This window comes from Salvelinus sp. IW2-2015, unplaced genomic scaffold, assembly GCF_002910315.2.
Source record: "Salvelinus sp. IW2-2015 unplaced genomic scaffold, ASM291031v2 Un_scaffold1678, whole genome shotgun sequence".
Taxonomy (NCBI): domain Eukaryota; kingdom Metazoa; phylum Chordata; class Actinopteri; order Salmoniformes; family Salmonidae; genus Salvelinus; species Salvelinus sp. IW2-2015.
The window spans coordinates 73,590-90,607 of record NW_019943080.1 but is presented as its reverse complement, the minus strand read 5'-3'; the positions used below and the strand labels follow the sequence as shown (position 1 = coordinate 90,607).

Below are 17,018 nucleotides of genomic sequence, written 5' to 3'. Positions count from 1 at the left end.
ACCTCGTCCCAGAATGCATCATTCTGTAACCACATGGGCCTTCTCTGGTCTCTTTCCCCGCCTGATCTCTCTTTGACACACTTTAAGCTAGGGGCATGGAACACAAACCCTGCAGTCACATGAATGTCAGATACTGTACAGCATTTCATGCTGTCATAAATCAAGATGACACAAAAAAGCACACAATATGAACACACAATGAKGATAGGCTCTGATTATTTAGATCAGCCAAGTGAAGTGGAATCAAAAGCTGTTAAGAATGAAGTGGACTCACAAGTTGTTTTTGTTGTATGATAAACATTGAATAAAAATATGTACAATGGGAAGAAAAGTATGTGAACCTTTTAGAATTACCTGGATTTCTGCATAAATTGGTCATAAAATTGTATCTGATCTTCATCTAAGTCACAACAATAGACAAACACAGTCTGCTTAAACTAATAACAGACAAACAATTATCATTTTTCATGTCTTTATTGAACATACCGTGTAAACATTCACAGTGCAGGGTGTAAAAAGTATGTGAAACCTTGGATATAATAACAGGTTGACCATCCTTTGGAAGCAATAACCTCAGCCAAATGTTTTCTGTAGTTGTYGATCAGACCTGCACAACAGTCAGGAGGAATTTTGGACCATTCCTCTTTACAAAACTGTTTCAGTTCCACAATATTCTTGGGATGTCTGGTGTGAACCGCTCGAGGTCATGCGACAGCATCTCTATCGGGTTGAGGTCAGGACTGGGCCACTCCAGAAGGCGTTCTGTTGTTGATTTACTTCTGTCTTTTGGGTTGTTGTCCTGTTGCATCACCTAACTTCTGTTGAGCTTCAATTGGCAGACAGATAGCCTTACATTCTACTGCAAAATGTCTTAATAAACTTAAATAGCAAGCTATCCAGGCCTTGAGGTAGCAAAGCAGCTCCAAACCATGATGCTCCCTCCACCATAGTTTACAGTTGGGATGAGGTTTTAATGTTGGTGTGCTTTGCCTTTCTCCAAACAACACAACTTTAGTTTCATTTGTCCACAGAATATTTGGCCAGTAGTGCTGTGGAATATCCAGGTGCTATTTTGCAAACTTCAGACGTGCTGCAATGTTTTTGGACAGCAGTGGCTTCTTCCGTGGTGTCCTCCCATGAACACCATTCTTGTTTAGTGTTTWACTTATCATAAACTCGTCAGATGTTAGCATGTTCCAGAGATTTCTGTAAGTCTTTAGCTGACACTAGGATTCTTCTTAACCTCATTAAACATTCTGCTCTTGCAGTCATCTTTGCAGGACGGCCACTATTAGGGAGAGTAGCAACAGTGCTGKACTTTCTCCATTTATAGACAATTTGTCTTACCGTGGAGTGACTTTTAGAGATACTTTTGTAACCCTTTCCAGCTTTATGCAACAATTCTTAATCTTAGGTCTTCTGAGATCTCTTTTGTTCGAGGCATAGTTCACATCAGGCAATGGTTCTTGTGAATAGCAAACTCACATTTTGTGAGTTTTTTTTTAATGGGGCAGGGCAGCTCTAACCAAAATCTCCAAACTAAATCTCATTGATTGGACTCCAGGTTAGCTGACTCCTGACTACAATTAGCTTTTGGAGAGGTCATTAGTCTAGGGGTTCACATACTTTTCCCAACCTACTGTGAATACATCATTTAAACATTCAATATAAACAAGAAAAATACAATAACTTGTGTGTTATTAGTTTAAGCAGACTGTGTTTGTCTATTGTTGTGACTTAGATGAAGATCAGATCAGATTTTAGGTCAAATTTATGCAGAAATCCAAAGGGTTCACATACTTTTTCTTGCCACTGTAGTTGTTGACCTTTGCCCTCTGTTGCAGCTATGGCACAGCACCTAACAGCAAAACCATCAAGAACTCAAGACTCGTGAGCCAGAAGGACGACGTGCACGTTTGCATCATGTGCTTGCGAGCCATAATGAACTACCAGGTACTGACTGTGGATATCCACTATCKAAGCCACCCCCATGTTACCAATAATACACAGAGCAACCTAAAACACCTATTGTTCTCCCTAGTGGCATTAGGACAGAACGGTAAAGCATAAATGCAATTTTGTTTTTAAAGATGTCAAGAGTCTCTGTTGCAGATGTTTCCTGTACAAGCCACAGTAAAAGTGAATCTAGGCAGTGTTCCAGTTCTATGCACTGGCAGCATTCTCTTTGACCACATCCTGTTCTATCGTTACCTTCTCTCTCCAGTATGGCTTCAACCTGGTCATGTCCCACGCACACGCAGTCAACGAAATTGCCCTGAGTCTGAACAATAAGAACTCACGGTAAGCAGATCTCAGGCTCTATTTAGAAGCTGTTACTACACACGTCCAGTAACTCTAGGTTGATTTTGATTCGAGGTGCAGGGTACAACAGTGTGCAGGTATCTATCACCATTTCAAGTTCAGGCCCTACCCCTGTCTCCACCACCTGTGCAGCTTGAGAGATTTAAGGGTGGGTCAGACAATAGAGGAACATTTGATGAGCCTGTTCATATGATACGCTCCTCATTCTCTAAGGGGGCTCCCATCGGCTTCTCTCTGATGTTGGGAATGAGAACCATACATCCAGCCTGGTAAAGGCATGGTTTGCCGTATATCCCAAATGGGGTCCTATTCCCTATTTAGTGCACTAATTTTGCGTAGGGCCCCGGTCAAAAGTAGTGCACTACGAAGGGAATAGGGAGCCATTGCGTAGGGACTAGGGTGCCATTTTGGATGAAGGCCTGTTATAGATGCAGTGTGTTAGAAGAATGTTTGGTATAGAGGGATTACAGTGTTAAAGCGTGGAGCTGATCACTTCATAATGACCTCCTTTTAGTAGAAGCGTGACAAGCCCCTCTCTCCGGCTCCTCTGTGGGTATTAAACCTCAAAGTATAGAATTATGAATTTCAGCTTTGCTATGTATTTATTTAGTGCTTTAGGTTATCAATTGCTGACTACATTTTGCACCGGTGAAAAGAAGACGGCTAATATTTAACGAAGTATAATATTAAATGCCGTTATAATAAAGTCATAGTGAGTTGGATTTGAACCACGTACAGGTCGAGCCATGGATTACCAGAGTCGTAATGCATTGTTATATAAACGTTGTGTCTATGAACATGCATATTCTGTCTTGACAGGACAAAAGCCCTGGTGCTGGAGCTGCTGGCTGCAGTGTGTCTGGTTAGAGGAGGCCATGAGATCATACTCTCTGCATTCGACAACTTCAAAGAGGTGAAGTATTACTTTAGTATAACCTCAGTATTAGGCTACTGTAGGCTGAATTCACCATTTTGTTTTTTTCCAAATACTTGGAACGCTTGCACAATAAAACCAACAGAATAATCCCAAAAGTGCAAACCCTGCCCATCTGGCTCTTCAGGCAGGCTCAATGAAATGCTCAAAGTATCTGAAAGAAAATGAATAGTATTTGAACCCTGGTAGGCCTGTTAGGCAAAGCCCAGAACCATTCTATGTCTGGGGCTATTAATATCATTAAGCCACCAGATGTGAGGCAACTGTGATAAGGATCAATTTCCCAATGGGAGTGAGTGGATCACAAAGGTTTGCTTAGCCTCTCAGTTTCTAGCCTGTATAGTCGTCTTAACGCCGGAATCAGCCGATTACTGTGCGCAACCTGCAGAGCACCACAGAACCCCATAGAGCAATACTCCTATCAGCCACCCAGTCACAACAATGTGTGAACCAACCAACGACTCTGTGGTGGGATTTCAAAATGCAATCATAATGACAGCTGAGTGTTTACTGAAACGTTATAGCTAAGATGTTCCGCCACCAGTTTTGGGCACCAGGGCCCAAAACTGCCACCAGGGCCTCCTCTGGTCAAAAGTAGTGCACTATATAGGGAATAGGATGCCATTTGAGACGCAGCTCTGGTTTATAGCCATATTTGTGCAGCAATTAAGTATAAATTACAAAACAACAACTCTAGGCTAAAGAATGCTGATATGGAATGAGGGGTTGGATTTTGTTCTGTATTTAAATCAGATGTTAAGTTGGGAAATCAGCCTGTTTGTTTTCTTTGTCTCCAGTGTGTGTGTGGGAGTCTGGCGAGATCTCTATCCCGTTGCCTTATTTTTACTCTGTTCCCTTCCCAAGAATTCCAATAATTAGGAGGGCTTTTCATTGCAGATGGAGTGTGTTGACCTCTGCTTACACCCATAGCCTTGGCATGGGTCACGATCAGTGGAGGCTCCTCAGAGGAGGAAGTGGAGGACCGTCCTCCTCAGTGAATTTCATAAAAATAAAAATATTGAAACATTAAAAAGTTATCCTTTTTAGATAAAACTATACTAAATATATTCACGTCACCATATAAATGATTAAAACACACTGTTTTGCAATGAAGGTCTACAGTAGCCTCAACAGCACTCTGTAGGGTAGCACCATGGTGTAGCCGGAGGACAGCTAGCTTCCGTCCTCCTCTGGGTACACGGACGTCAATACGAAACCTAGGAGTCTCATGGTTCTCATCCTCTTCCATCGACTTACACAGTAATTATCACAACTTCCAGAGGACGTCCTCCAAACTATCAGAGCTCTTGCAGCATGAACTGATGTTGTCCACCCAATCAAAGGATCAGAGAATTAATCTAGTACTGAAATCATAAGCTTCAGCCAGCTAACACTGCAGTGTATGAAACGTGGTGAGTAGTTGAGTCAAAGAGAGAGAAAAACAATATTTTTACAGTTTGGAGCAAATTCATTTCTTWAAAAATTAAGGAGAAGATGGAGAGAGAGAGAGCGAGAGAGAAATGTATGAGGTGAGGGGGGCAAACTGATTGGTTGTATTTTTTAAAACTTTCACTTAACTAGTAAATGCAGCTAGCTAGTTTAGCCTACTCAAACACCCAGCTCAAACAGAGGGATGCTATGTTAGCTAGCTGGCTATGGCTATCCAACACTGGAACTCTTCGAAGTCAAGATCTTCTTAATTTATTGCCACCAGGGCCAGCCGCTGTAACTGCTAAACTGCTTTCAGATTGTACACTGTACTGCATGATTGTAGCGGGTTTACTAATGTGTTAGTTCTAGTAGTTTAAGTTGACTATGACGTGACAACGATGTAGGCTGTGTGAAGCGGTTAGCGGTCATGATATGAAGGTTTGGCTTGGAAAGGTTTTTTCGCCTGGTCACAGACAGCTGATTTGTTGTGCACTGAAGTCCACAAGTGAAGGGTAAAGGTGAGAGGAGGAGAGTGCGTAGATAGTTGTGAGAAGGAATTATATATACAACGAGCTAAGTGATCATGCTGTTTTTATGTGGCTGCTATGAAAGTGAAATGTTTGCGTGTGATCAGGGGTGTATTCATTCCCGATGTTTCTATTCCTTTTCAGGTGTGCAAGGAGAAGCATCGCTTTGAGAAGCTGATGGACTATTTCCATGTGGAGGATGGGAACATTGACTTCATGGTGGCCTGCATGCAGTTCATCAACATCATGGTCCACTCAGTAGAAGACATGAACTTCAGGGTTCACCTGCAGTACGAGTTCACTAAGCTGGGCCTAGATGACTACCTGGAGGTAAGGAGGACGCAATGAATACAATATAATAATCATGTATTAATTTGACCTGCCCCAACATCTCCTTCAGCATTCCTTGAATGACGTCTCCAAGGAGCCATATATACTGTAGGCTGTGTCTCATGCCTTTTGAGGCAGCATTTGAAGGCAGGGAGTAAAAAYAAAAYAAAATCGCCATTTTACATCATGTTCCCTTTTCCAAGATGCCTTAAAACGTTGCCTTCTACGGTACCTTCATAAATGTGAACCTGAACCTCCCCTTCTCTCCCTACAGAAATCCAAGTACACAGAGAGTGACAAGCTGTCAGTCCAGATTCAGGCCTACCTGGACAATGTGTTTGATGTGGGCGGCCTGCTGGAGGACGCAGAGACCAAGAACGTGGCTCTGGAGAAGGTGGAGGAACTGGAGGAACACCTGTCCCACGTAAGAACCCCAAGACTGACCAGACCACCCGCTAAGCCTCTGTGCAGGAGTGGAATGTTTTCAAATGGGTTATAGGTCAAATACACACATAGCGATGAGTCTTGCAGTTGTTATTAGCACGGAATTTTATAGAACATTTGTCCTTCTCCATACTGACGAATGTACATGAAAAGAGTTCTACGAAGTACCGTAGTCAGGTACGTCATTATCCGGTCGGATTGGGTCTCCTCTGCTATTTCAGTCAGGCAGTAATGTGATGTACACCATCCACCATGTTCTTCCAAGGACCCCTTTCTAACACAGAAAGGTCAGGAGGCGCACGTGCCGTCATCTGGAGAATTTCAAAACAAACCCGGCTTTCAGGGGCCAGGAATTACGGGGGAGGAGGAGAGCGAGCATTCCCAGAGAATTCCTTTTACTACTTGTACAGAATGTTATCCCATTTCAAAAGTGAAAGCTAGCTAGGCCATGTCAGCCTCACTTGAACTTGCTGTGTCATGCTGCAAAGCGTATCACATTTCTTATTGATGCTGTGGCGAATATAGTACACGAGAGAGAGAGAGAGAGAGAGCTATAGTGGAACTGGGCGAGATGCCCGAGTTGGACTTTACTGAATCAACGCTTTAATTCACCTCTCCCCTCTATCCCTTTCTCCATCCCTGTTGTTCCATCTCTCCACTCACTCTGCTTCCCTCTCCATGCCTGTTGTTCCATCTCTCCACTCACTCTGCTTCCCTCTCCATGCCTTTTTGTTCCATCTCTCCACTCACTCTGCTTCCCTCTCCCATGCTGTTGTTTCCATCTCTCCACTCACTCTGCTTCCCTCTCCATGCCTGTTGTTCCATCTCTCCACTCACTCTGCTTCCCTCTCCATGCCTGCTGCCTTCTCTTTCTTTGCTCACCCTCTTCATCCTCTCCACCATGTACTAGGTGACAGAGAAGCTGCTGGAGGTGGAGAATGAGACCATCACGAAAGTGGCTGACCTGGAGAAGCAGCTCCTGCAGAAGGACAAGGATCTCCACGTAATACGGGTAAGATAAGCTGGTGATCACTATTATGATACGGAATCAAATTACCATTCCGTTTCTCATATACATCGTCAAATGTACCCTCGATGATTCAGCACAGCCGTAGCTGTGTCTTCGCGCGTCTTAATGTTGTATTAATATGTTGTTTTGCAGCAGTGTTTTACTACACCTGGTTGAGTATATGTACGGCCGTGGCAGAATAACATCAACGTTTGATTAACTATGCTCTAGCAAGAATGCTATTATAGAAAATTGATCGACAGGATATGGAATGATTATGATCCTGTAACGTTTGTGGAGTCATCATAGAGTCATTTCTCTCTGTCTCCCCCTGGTGTTCTGACCCAACAGGAGACGTACGAGTCGACCAACACCCAGGTCCACACCCTGAGGAGGATGATCAAGGAGAAGGACGCTGCCTTCCAGAGGAGCTTCAACATCGAGAAGCGCCTGCTGGAGATGGAACAGCAGGGGACCATCCGCCTCCGCAAGAAGCCGGACGGGGACATCGCCATCGAGCCCCTGGGAGGGGGTGGTGGAGGAGGAGGAGGGAGTAGAGGTCCGGGGGTGCCTCTGGGTGACTTTGGGCAGAACGGAGGGTTCTCAGGGGGGCCTGGAGGAGTAACAGGGCCAGGAGGACCAGGAGGACCAGGGACTAGTCTACCATCAGCCAGTGAAGCACCTCCTCCCCCGCCTCCCCCTCCTCCGCCTCCTCCGCCTCTGCCCTCTGCTTTAGGTACAGTACCATGATCAGTTATACTATTTCACATCATTGTGCCGACTCCAACGTGTTGGCTTTCTTTTCACATTGTCCTTCATTGCAGGGGTTCCCACCCTTTTCCATTCCAAATTCCAAAGCCCACTGAAAAGGTTGAGAATAAATACTTTACAGCACAAACTATGGTGGGTGTGTAACCAGGCCAGTACAGCTCGGCTCTGTAGTGTGGAAAGGGTATTACTGTCTGTGCTAAACAGTGTGTGTGGCATACATYTATGTAAGAGAGAGGAAGTCACTCGAGTCCCAAGGGACATGGGGGACATAGGTCTATGAGGGCAGATCTATTTTAGAGTTGCACTCGTTGCCCTTTTGTGCCCAGCCAGGTGATTGGTCAGAGTAGGGCCCGGGCCCCGCCCGTCCAGACAGGAAAGGGAAACGCTAGGGTGTTTCCTCCCTCACTGTGAATCAAGGTGCTGACAGGCTGTGCGCGCAAACACACACACACAAGGAAACAGCTGGATGGACGCACAACACTACTGTATGCAATCAGAAACCACTATTATGAATGATCTTCTATTCATCGTATTGATTTGGTACAGCATGCCTGAACTAGCCTCTCACAGACATCAAATCCCAAGCGTATGGACTACGGCTCATGAGAATAGAGCTGCCCAGACTTCGCCGTTATTGGTCGATGCTGACTGAGTGTTTGTGTTCTATTCCACAGGAGCGAATGCTCCACCCCCACCTCCCATGGCCCCGCCTTTACCAGGAACTACACCCAACTTCATCCTCAATATGGGCCTATCAGGTAAGAGCTAACACCAGCCTCCAAATACAATGCATTGCACGTCTGCTATGGTGCCACTACGGTTCATCTGAACTAAAAAGGAACTTAGGGTGGAGTATAGAATGTGTCGAAAAGATACAAGTCTGATTGTGTGATGGTAATGTGCATGATTTTCTATATAATGGCTGTCCTGATATTCTATGTAATAATGTCGGTCTGCAGCTATCAGGATCAAGAAGCCCATCAAGACCAAGTTCCGCCTGCCTATATTCAACTGGACCGCGCTGAAACCCAACCAGATCAACGGCACGGTCTTCAGCGAGATAGATGATGAACGAGTACTAGAGGTGAGTCTACCAGTCCAGGAGAAACCTGACAGTTTGTCTCTTCATTTTGAGCCCGAGTTGTTCCGTGTCATGTCGCGTGGTCAGGAAAATAGGCCCTCAAGGCCCTCCTCCTAACTCATTGTATACGGATAGTTAAACCAGCCCTGTTTTGTTGCAATCAACAACAAAAAACAACTCCTAATTAAAACAGGTATTTTTCATAGAAGATGTACATGCTTTGAGGTATCACGTTTGACTGAGTGTGTGGTATGTGTTGTCTGTCTAAAGGAGCTGGATGTGGAGAAGTTCGAGGAGCTTTTTAAGACCAAGGCCCAGGGTCCTTTGGTGGACCTGAGTGGCCCCAAGACCAAAGTGTCTCAGAAGGCTGCCAACAAGGTCAGCCTGCTGGACGCTAACCGCTCCAAGAACCTGGCCATCACCCTGAGGAAGGCCAACAAGAGCACTGAGGAGATCTGCAAAGCCATACAGAGGTACGTATTGTAACCTATACCTCTATCTCCACAAATCAAAATGTATTTTTACGTCAACAAATCAGTTGTCACAAAGTGCATTACAGTAACCCGGCCTGGACCTTCAAAGAGCAAGCAACAAACAATGTCCAGGAAAAACTCCCGAGAAGGAAGTAACCTAGAGAGGAACCATACTCCGAAGGGCCCAACCATGTGGTTCTATGTTGCATCGTTTCCAGTTCTAGCACTGATGTTTCTAACCTGTCTTCCCCCTCTGATGCTTTATGCAAGGTCTCTCTACTCAGGTTTGACCTGAAAAGCACTGCCGGTTGACTTATTGGAGTTTCTGATGTTTCTAACCTGTCAGTGTTGCAACCTCTACTATCTGTTTCTCCCTATAGCTTTGATCTGAAGGCCTTGCCGGTGGACTTCGTGGAGTGTCTGATGCGGTTCCTTCCCACAGAGGCAGAGGGGAAGACGATGCGTCAGTACGAGCGGGAGCGACGACCGCTGGACGCGCTGACGGACGAGGACCGATTCATGCTCTTCTTCTCCAAGATCGAACGGCTCACCCAGAGGATGAATATCATTACGTTCGTAGGGAACTTCTCAGACAACGTCAGCATGCTAACCCCGCAGCTCAACGCCATCATCGCAGCATCCGCGTCCGTCAAGTCTTCACCGAAGTTAAAACGCATGCTAGAGGTAAGGCTTTTCTCTCTTGGATTCCYTCATCGGGGATTAAAGTAGTTTGACTTGGGTGACAAGCGTCGTTTCAGTTTTAGCAATCAATGGTGAGTTTCTTAACACTAAAATCATCTGTCAGTTTCAGGCAATGGTTCTTAGTGCAACAACTATTTTGGAAAACTCRGTTGTTTTTTGCGTGACCCTGGCCACATTTTTATGGCGCCAAGATTGTAATTCTTTGCTTTCTCTACSCTCATAGATCATCTTAGCCCTGGGAAACTACATGAACAGRAGCAAGAGAGGCTCTGTGTATGGCTTCAAGCTACAAAGTCTTGATCTGGTGAGTACTGAACGAAACAAAGGAGAACATTCTAGAGAGGTGCTCTCTCCAAGTCCTCAAGCGGCATCTCAAGTGTTGACTGTATCTTCATATTAGTTACAAGGGGCTAGACTTTTTTCAAGATGTACTCCTCCAGAATGAGAAGGGCCTTGGTTGATATGTATTCTGGCCATGTATTCAGTTTGAAGTGCTCAGTTTATCTCCATATTAGTTATACAAGGCTACAATTATACACTTGTTTCAAGAGTGATAAAAGAGGCTTGGCTGCTATGCATTCCTCTRCTCCCCCAGCTGCTGGACACCAAGTCTACAGACAGGAAGATGACTCTGCTCCACTACATAGCTGTGGTTGTCAAGGAGAAGTATCCAGAGCTGGCTAACTTCTTCAACGAACTACACTTTGTGGACAAAGCTGCTGCAGGTGAGTACACAGCTACATAGACCTCACGAGACAGGACTGGGACTCCTCTTCTGACTGTATGAAGAAGACAGTTCATGTGAAGCACAGTAGAAATGAGGAGGCTTGATATTCGTGTGCCTGCGTGCGTATCTCTCTCTAGTGTCTCTGGAGAATGTGCTGCTGGACGTGCGGGAGCTGGGTAAAGGGATGGATCTGATCAGGAGAGAATGTAGTCTCCACGACCACTCTGTTCTCAAGGGCTTCCTCCAGACCAGCGACACTCAGCTTGACAAACTGCAGAAGGATGCCAAGACTGCAGAGGTAAACTAAACACATCCTATCAAAATTGCAAACACAATTGTTCAATACTAAGTTTAGAAGTCTGTAAACTTCTAAACTTCTTCCACTACCCTAAAACCGCTAAAGCATTTTTCTTCAGGGAAAATAGCCTTGCTAAAACTACAAACGGGTCAAAACCAAACAAAACATAACTTAGTGTAACGGCGCAACACCTCTCCCTATAAGCAGCACAACAAAAGCCAAAAAGCCCAAGATACAACAATGCAGGACAAGACTTGACCTCAAACAAAAGGCTTTGTAAAGGTTGGCGATGTTGACAAATATTGTGTCCCGCCTTTTGCACTTCTGTCTCCCCCGGTCATTTTCTAGGAAGCCTTCAACAATGTGGTGAACTATTTTGGGGAGAGTTCCAAGACGACTCCTCCGTCTGTGTTCTTCCCTGTGTTTGTGCGATTCATCAGAGCTTACAAGGTAAGGGAGGACCAAGCAGCACAGTTCTAACACGCATCTTTACCTCTGTACATGTATATAATATGCCACARAGCAAACGTCGTTACAGTAAAGCGAGTGCATATATTTATTATGCCTGTGAGATCCCTGTAGGTATCACACTCTTACCAACTATGCCACACAGGACCATGTTTAGGTGGAGATTGCTCTCTGTCCTATGGGAGTTAGCCTAACCTTTGGTTAGTCTGGGTCTGGGTGTTGCCCTGCTGCCTCTAAGAGCAGAGCTGTCTGTGTGCCACAGGACAGGGTGTGGACTGGAGTCACAGGTCTAATAACAGGATGGGCCAGCTGGGTCTGCCTTCAGAGCCGCAGCTGTGGTGTTTAGACTGGGTCCGGTCTCCCGCTTCCTTCCCCCCTGCTTTCCCCTTTCTCCCCCTGCCTCCCCACTCTGACCCCCGGACCGAGGGCCCCGCCCTGCCTCTGCTTCCCCTTGCCTCCACCCTCCCTGCCTCTCCCCTGACCCCCCCCGGAAGGACAGACGGCCCTGCCTCCGCCTGCCGGACAGCCCTGCCCTGCCACACAGACACCTTCCTGAGATTGTTCTCTACAAGGATGTATGGATCTGCAGGATCTGTGCGCTTGCATGCGTATCTGTGTGTGTGTGAGAGAGAGAGAGAAACAGAGAGGGGATCAGAGAGAGAGAGAGACACACACAGAAAAGTGTATGTTGCTGACATGAAAGTGTATTGTCTCTGTTTACTCAACACCCAAAACCACTTCTTCTATTGTAAAATAGATATATTTCCATAGCTTGGCTTAGCCAGTGTCTTGATTTGTATTGAATTGAAGTCTCATTTCTCTGAGTGGCYTCCATTTTGTGTTCTCCTCCCTACAGGATGCGGTGGTGGACAATGAGCAYAGGAAAAAGCAGGAGGAAGCCATGAGAGAGAAATTACTGGCTCAGGAGGCCAAGCAACACGACCCCAAGGTACAGTACTAGAAGTCTCCCTAGCCCTGACTGACAGACAAGGCCCAAAAAGCCAGGAGGATTATAGTAGTCACTGGACTCAACCAACAGTAGTAKAATTGAGCTTATTGTACAATGGCTCTAGAGGGTCTAGATGTAGAATGTAGACTAAATTGTGTATAATTATGCTATCAACACAGCCTTATATTTCTCACACTTCCAGTAAGGAGTTCATGCATTTTGTATGATTGAAATGATCCATGCGCAGCTCAAGCTATTTGGGGGACCTAGGCAGGATTTGATCCTTCCTCCTCTCCCTCCCAGGTCCAGGTAGTGAAGAAGAGGCAGCAGCAACAGGAGCTGATCTCAGAGRTGCGTAAACGCCAGGCTAAGGACCACCGGCCCGTCTACGAGGGGAAGGACGGCACCATCGAGGATATCATCACAGGTGGGCTCGACATGCAGCCACGCAGGCAGCCACGCAGCCCCCAGCCAGGCTCCAGGTCTCCTGGTCCAAGCAGTCCTAGGGGCAGAGGCCGGGGCCAGGCTAAGATCACTGTGGTCCTCAACTGCTCGGCTGGAGGAGCACTCTGTTACGTGGTTCAGACACCACTGCTAGAGGCTATACAGCAGCTAGACAACAGCAGATTCCAGTTCTGAACGTCCCAGTAGTTTGTTTCTGTGGCCTGCTAGTTTTCTAGATTAGTACTGTCTCGTTATTACAGAGTAGAGTAGGCATGTAGTCAGGCCATTGGCTGTTATGCGTGTCCCGATAGATCAAAAATGCCACCGTATCCCGATGCCCTGTTTGGTGGGAGGTGCAAACTCAGGACAGTTTCTAACTTAACTCTCATTAATCAGCATCTACAGTGAAATCTAAATGATCAATGTTAATAATATGCTAATAATGCTTCCTCCCCACTACTGGTCCTTTACAGCACTTGCGTCATCTCCGTTACTCTACATACAGTATAGCCCTGTCATCCTGGACATAGCGAGCGTCACAAATAGCACTTTATTCCCTGTAGAGCACTGCTGGTCAGAAGTAGTGCACTACATAGGGAATATGGTGCATCAAAGACCTTTCGAGGGCTGGAAGACTCACATTAGTGTAGTCTGGTCCTCCAGTACTCCAATACAGCGAGGTGTGGCACAGAGAGAGCTGGTATACTGTATATACAGATATAACAGTTATAGTACAGTTGCAGCAGCTTGAGGAGTGCCAGTGCCGTTCTAGACTGTACCAAGCTGACGGAAGATGGGGGGGGGGGGGGGTGTACAACAGTACAGTAACAGTTCCTCTGTCTCAGGTGTGACGTTTTCTCCCCTCCTCCCCCCTCAGTGCTGAAGAGCGTCCCCTTCACAGCCCGTACTGCTAAACGAAGCTCACGGTTCTTCTGTGAAGCACAGCTCTGTGACGACTCCAACTGCTAGCCCCTACAGTTCCTCCCCCCTAATGCCAAGGTTGTCCAGAACAGGTGTCCTCTCCTCGTTACCCCCCCGCCCCACTCCCTTGCCTGACCACTCTGCATGCAGCATGACCACCTCGTCACTCCCTAAGATTACTCCTTACACCCCCCCCCCTCTTTACTAATTTAGTCCAGTCCACGGTTTGCTTGAATCCCGGCCTTTGACTCTTATTGGTGGCAAGTGTGTCTTCTGTCTACCTCAAAGGACTTCTACCTGAATTAACAGGATAGAAGTCAGACAGCCAAACCTCTGAATGACTGAACCTGATATTTAGATATTCATACTGAATCACAGGCTAATGTTACAATGGGAATATATGATTATTTACACTGAACAAAAATATAAWACGCAACATGCAACAATTTTTCTGAGTTACAGTTCATAAGGAAATCGGTCAGTTGAAATAAATGAATTAGGTCCTAATCTGTAGATGTCACATGACTGGGAATACAGATATGTATCGGTTGGTCACAGATACTGTACCTTAAAAAAAAAAAGTATGGGCGTGGATCCGGAAACCAGTCAGTATCTGGTGTGACCACCATTTGCCTCATGCGGCACCACACGTCTCCTTCGCATAGAGTAGATCGGGCTGTTGATTGTGGCTTGTGGAATGTAGTCCCACTCCTCTTCAATGGCTGTGCGAAGTTGCTGGATATTGGCGGGAACTGGAACACGCTGTCGTACACGTCGATCCAAAGCATCCCAAACATGCTCAATGGGTGACATGTTTGGTGAGTATGCAGGTCATGGAAGAACTGGGATATTTTCAGCTTCCAGGAATTGTGTCCAGATCCTTGTGACATGGGGGCGGATGAGGTGATGGCGGCAGATGAATGGCACGGCAATGGGCCTCAAGATCTCGTCACGGTATCTCTGTGCATTTGTCTGTAACTTATGCCTGCCCATACCATAACCCCACCACCATAGGGAACTCTGTTCACAACATTGATGTCAGCAAACCTCTCGCCCACACGATGCCATACACGCTACGCTGTCTGCCATCTGCCCGGTACAATTGAAACTGGGATTCATCTGTGAAGAGCACACTTCTCCAGCGTCCATCAAAGGTGAGCATTTGCCCACAGAAGTCGCTTACGATGCCAAACTGCAGTCAAGTCAAGACCCTGGTGAGGACGACGAGCACYCAGATGAGCTTCCCGGAGACAGTTTGTGCTGAAATTCTTCAGTTGTGCAAACCCACAGTTTCGTCTGCTGTCCGGGTGGCTGGTCTCATATGATCCCGCAGGTGAAGAAGCKGGATGTTGAYGTCKTGGGCTGGRGTGGTTACATYTGGTCTGCAGTTATGAGGCCGATTGGACGTACTGCCAAATTRTCTAAAACYACATTCTGGTAGAGAAATTAACAMGACATTTTCTGGAAARAGCTCCGGTGYAKATTCCTGCAGTCAGCATGCCAATTGCACYCTCCCTCAAAACTTGAGACATCTGTGGCATTGTGTTGTGACAAAACTGCACATTTTAGGGTGGCCTTTTATTGTCCCCGGCACAAGGTTCACCTGTGTAATGATCATGCCGTTTAATCGGCATCTTGATATCCCACACCTGTCAGATGGATGGATTATCTTGGCAAATGAGAAATGCTCAATTACAGGGATGTAAACAAATTTGTGCACAAAATATGAGAGAAATACACTTTTTGTGCGTATGGAACATTTCTGGGATCTTTTATTTCAGCTCATGAAACATGGGACCAACACTTTACATGTTGCGTTTATAWTTTTGTTCAGTATAGTAAGTAGTACGAAATATAATCATATAATCAAGTTGCATTTACTGTAGCATAATAGCATGAGTATGGAAAGCTACATTATGTATAAGATATCAGTTCTTTCAGGTTTTATACTTTTTGAGATGTGTTTAACTAAAAAAAATACAGTATTAAGACGTTTGGCTATAAAACCGATCTTGTTAACCAAACAATGCCTTGTTGTTCCATGAAACGAACTAATGTGGTTGGTTTGGTTTCTCTCTAACCTGGTAACAACCTTTCCTCAACCATCACTCTTTTTTCCTTCATTCTACCCCTCTGAACAGCTGAACAGAAGATAAATAACAGTATATGCCACTCCTAAACGCTGCAGGGTAAGGAAGGTAGCCTGAAGCCTGGCCTGTCTGCTTTGGCCCTGCTTGTACTGTGGCCCCTCTGTGCTGCTAGCTACACAGTATATGGTGCTGCTACAGTCATGTCAGCTGCTTGAGCCAACCCAGCGTTTCAGATTCATTATAACAGCAAGACCTGCTTTACTGTACTGCACAGCAGTAAGATATGCAATGCTTTGCAGTACAACAGWAAGAAACATGCAGCTGAGCCTACATTTTGCTTCGAGATTTATATAGCGGTTACCCCCTCAGCATTTCAAACAGACCAACTCCCTTTCCCAAAGAGCCAGCAGAAGCGCACGTATCCGGTCTCGTTTCCATTTTTATTCATGTATTRTATTTAACTAGGCAAGTCAAACAGTATACCTCTCAAGATAAGACTATTTCATCCACCATTCTACTCAGGTCCCTCCATCACCACCTCACTCACCTCTTTCTTCCATGTTGCATGCTGTGTCCAGTGTTCTGTCCATCCACCACTCACCAGTCTGTCACCTGTTGATGTCATGTCTCAGCGTCCTGTTTTGCCCTGTTAACTGTGACTTGTGTGCTGAGCAGCTCAATGGTCAACAAGCTCTGTTGAGCCCCCTTCGCATCCACACAAACACCATCATATTCTGACAAAAGGATATATATATATATATATATATATATATACAGAAACATTGGTAATACTATTTGAACACTCCCTTATAAAGGGCTACATAACTGTAATAATCATGACATAGCAGATAAATATTTAGTGTCTTTAGCATAGTATCTCACAGAGCTCGTTGACTGCCACAACTGTGATATTATTTGAACGTTTGATTATTATTTTGTTCCCTAGTTAGGTTGTTGAGATTGTGATTTATTTGAATAACTATACACCCATAGCATTGGATTGAAAGATCCATATTTCTCTGTCAGTTTTAAGTTGACAATGCAAGGCTATGGGAAGGCATCATTCTCTTATTGGTTAACGGATATCCACTTTCAAT

At 45.5% G+C, this 17,018-nt stretch overlaps 1 protein-coding gene across 5 annotated transcripts in view; it reads left to right on the top strand.

Moving 5' to 3' along the window:
- Window positions 1-17,018, top strand: part of fmnl3 (formin-like 3) — a 48,815-nt gene that overhangs the window by 29,646 nt on the left and 2,151 nt on the right. For 2 of the 5 annotated variants that reach the window (XM_024139099.2, XM_024139095.2), the window contains 18 exons: window positions 1,845-1,953; window positions 2,225-2,301; window positions 3,142-3,235; window positions 5,359-5,544; window positions 5,819-5,968; window positions 6,899-7,000; window positions 7,349-7,733; window positions 8,443-8,526; window positions 8,728-8,852; window positions 9,120-9,322; window positions 9,703-10,006; window positions 10,248-10,328; window positions 10,620-10,749; window positions 10,889-11,049; window positions 11,398-11,499; window positions 12,374-12,466; window positions 12,770-12,893; window positions 13,788-13,909. In XM_024139099.2, coding sequence (XP_023994867.1) covers window positions 1,845-1,953; window positions 2,225-2,301; window positions 3,142-3,235; window positions 5,359-5,544; window positions 5,819-5,968; window positions 6,899-7,000; window positions 7,349-7,733; window positions 8,443-8,526; window positions 8,728-8,852; window positions 9,120-9,322; window positions 9,703-10,006; window positions 10,248-10,328; window positions 10,620-10,749; window positions 10,889-11,049; window positions 11,398-11,499; window positions 12,374-12,466; window positions 12,770-12,893; window positions 13,788-13,879 — 2,602 coding nt within the window. In that variant the 3' untranslated portion in view covers window positions 13,880-13,909. Of the gene's footprint in view, window positions 1-1,844; window positions 1,954-2,224; window positions 2,302-3,141; window positions 3,236-5,358; window positions 5,545-5,818; window positions 5,969-6,898; window positions 7,001-7,348; window positions 7,734-8,442; window positions 8,527-8,727; window positions 8,853-9,119; window positions 9,323-9,702; window positions 10,007-10,247; window positions 10,329-10,619; window positions 10,750-10,888; window positions 11,050-11,397; window positions 11,500-12,373; window positions 12,467-12,769; window positions 12,894-13,787; window positions 13,924-15,972; window positions 16,021-17,018 lie in introns of all 5 variants that reach the window. The other 3 variants (XM_024139098.2, XM_024139096.2, XM_024139097.2) reach the window with 3 other exon arrangements.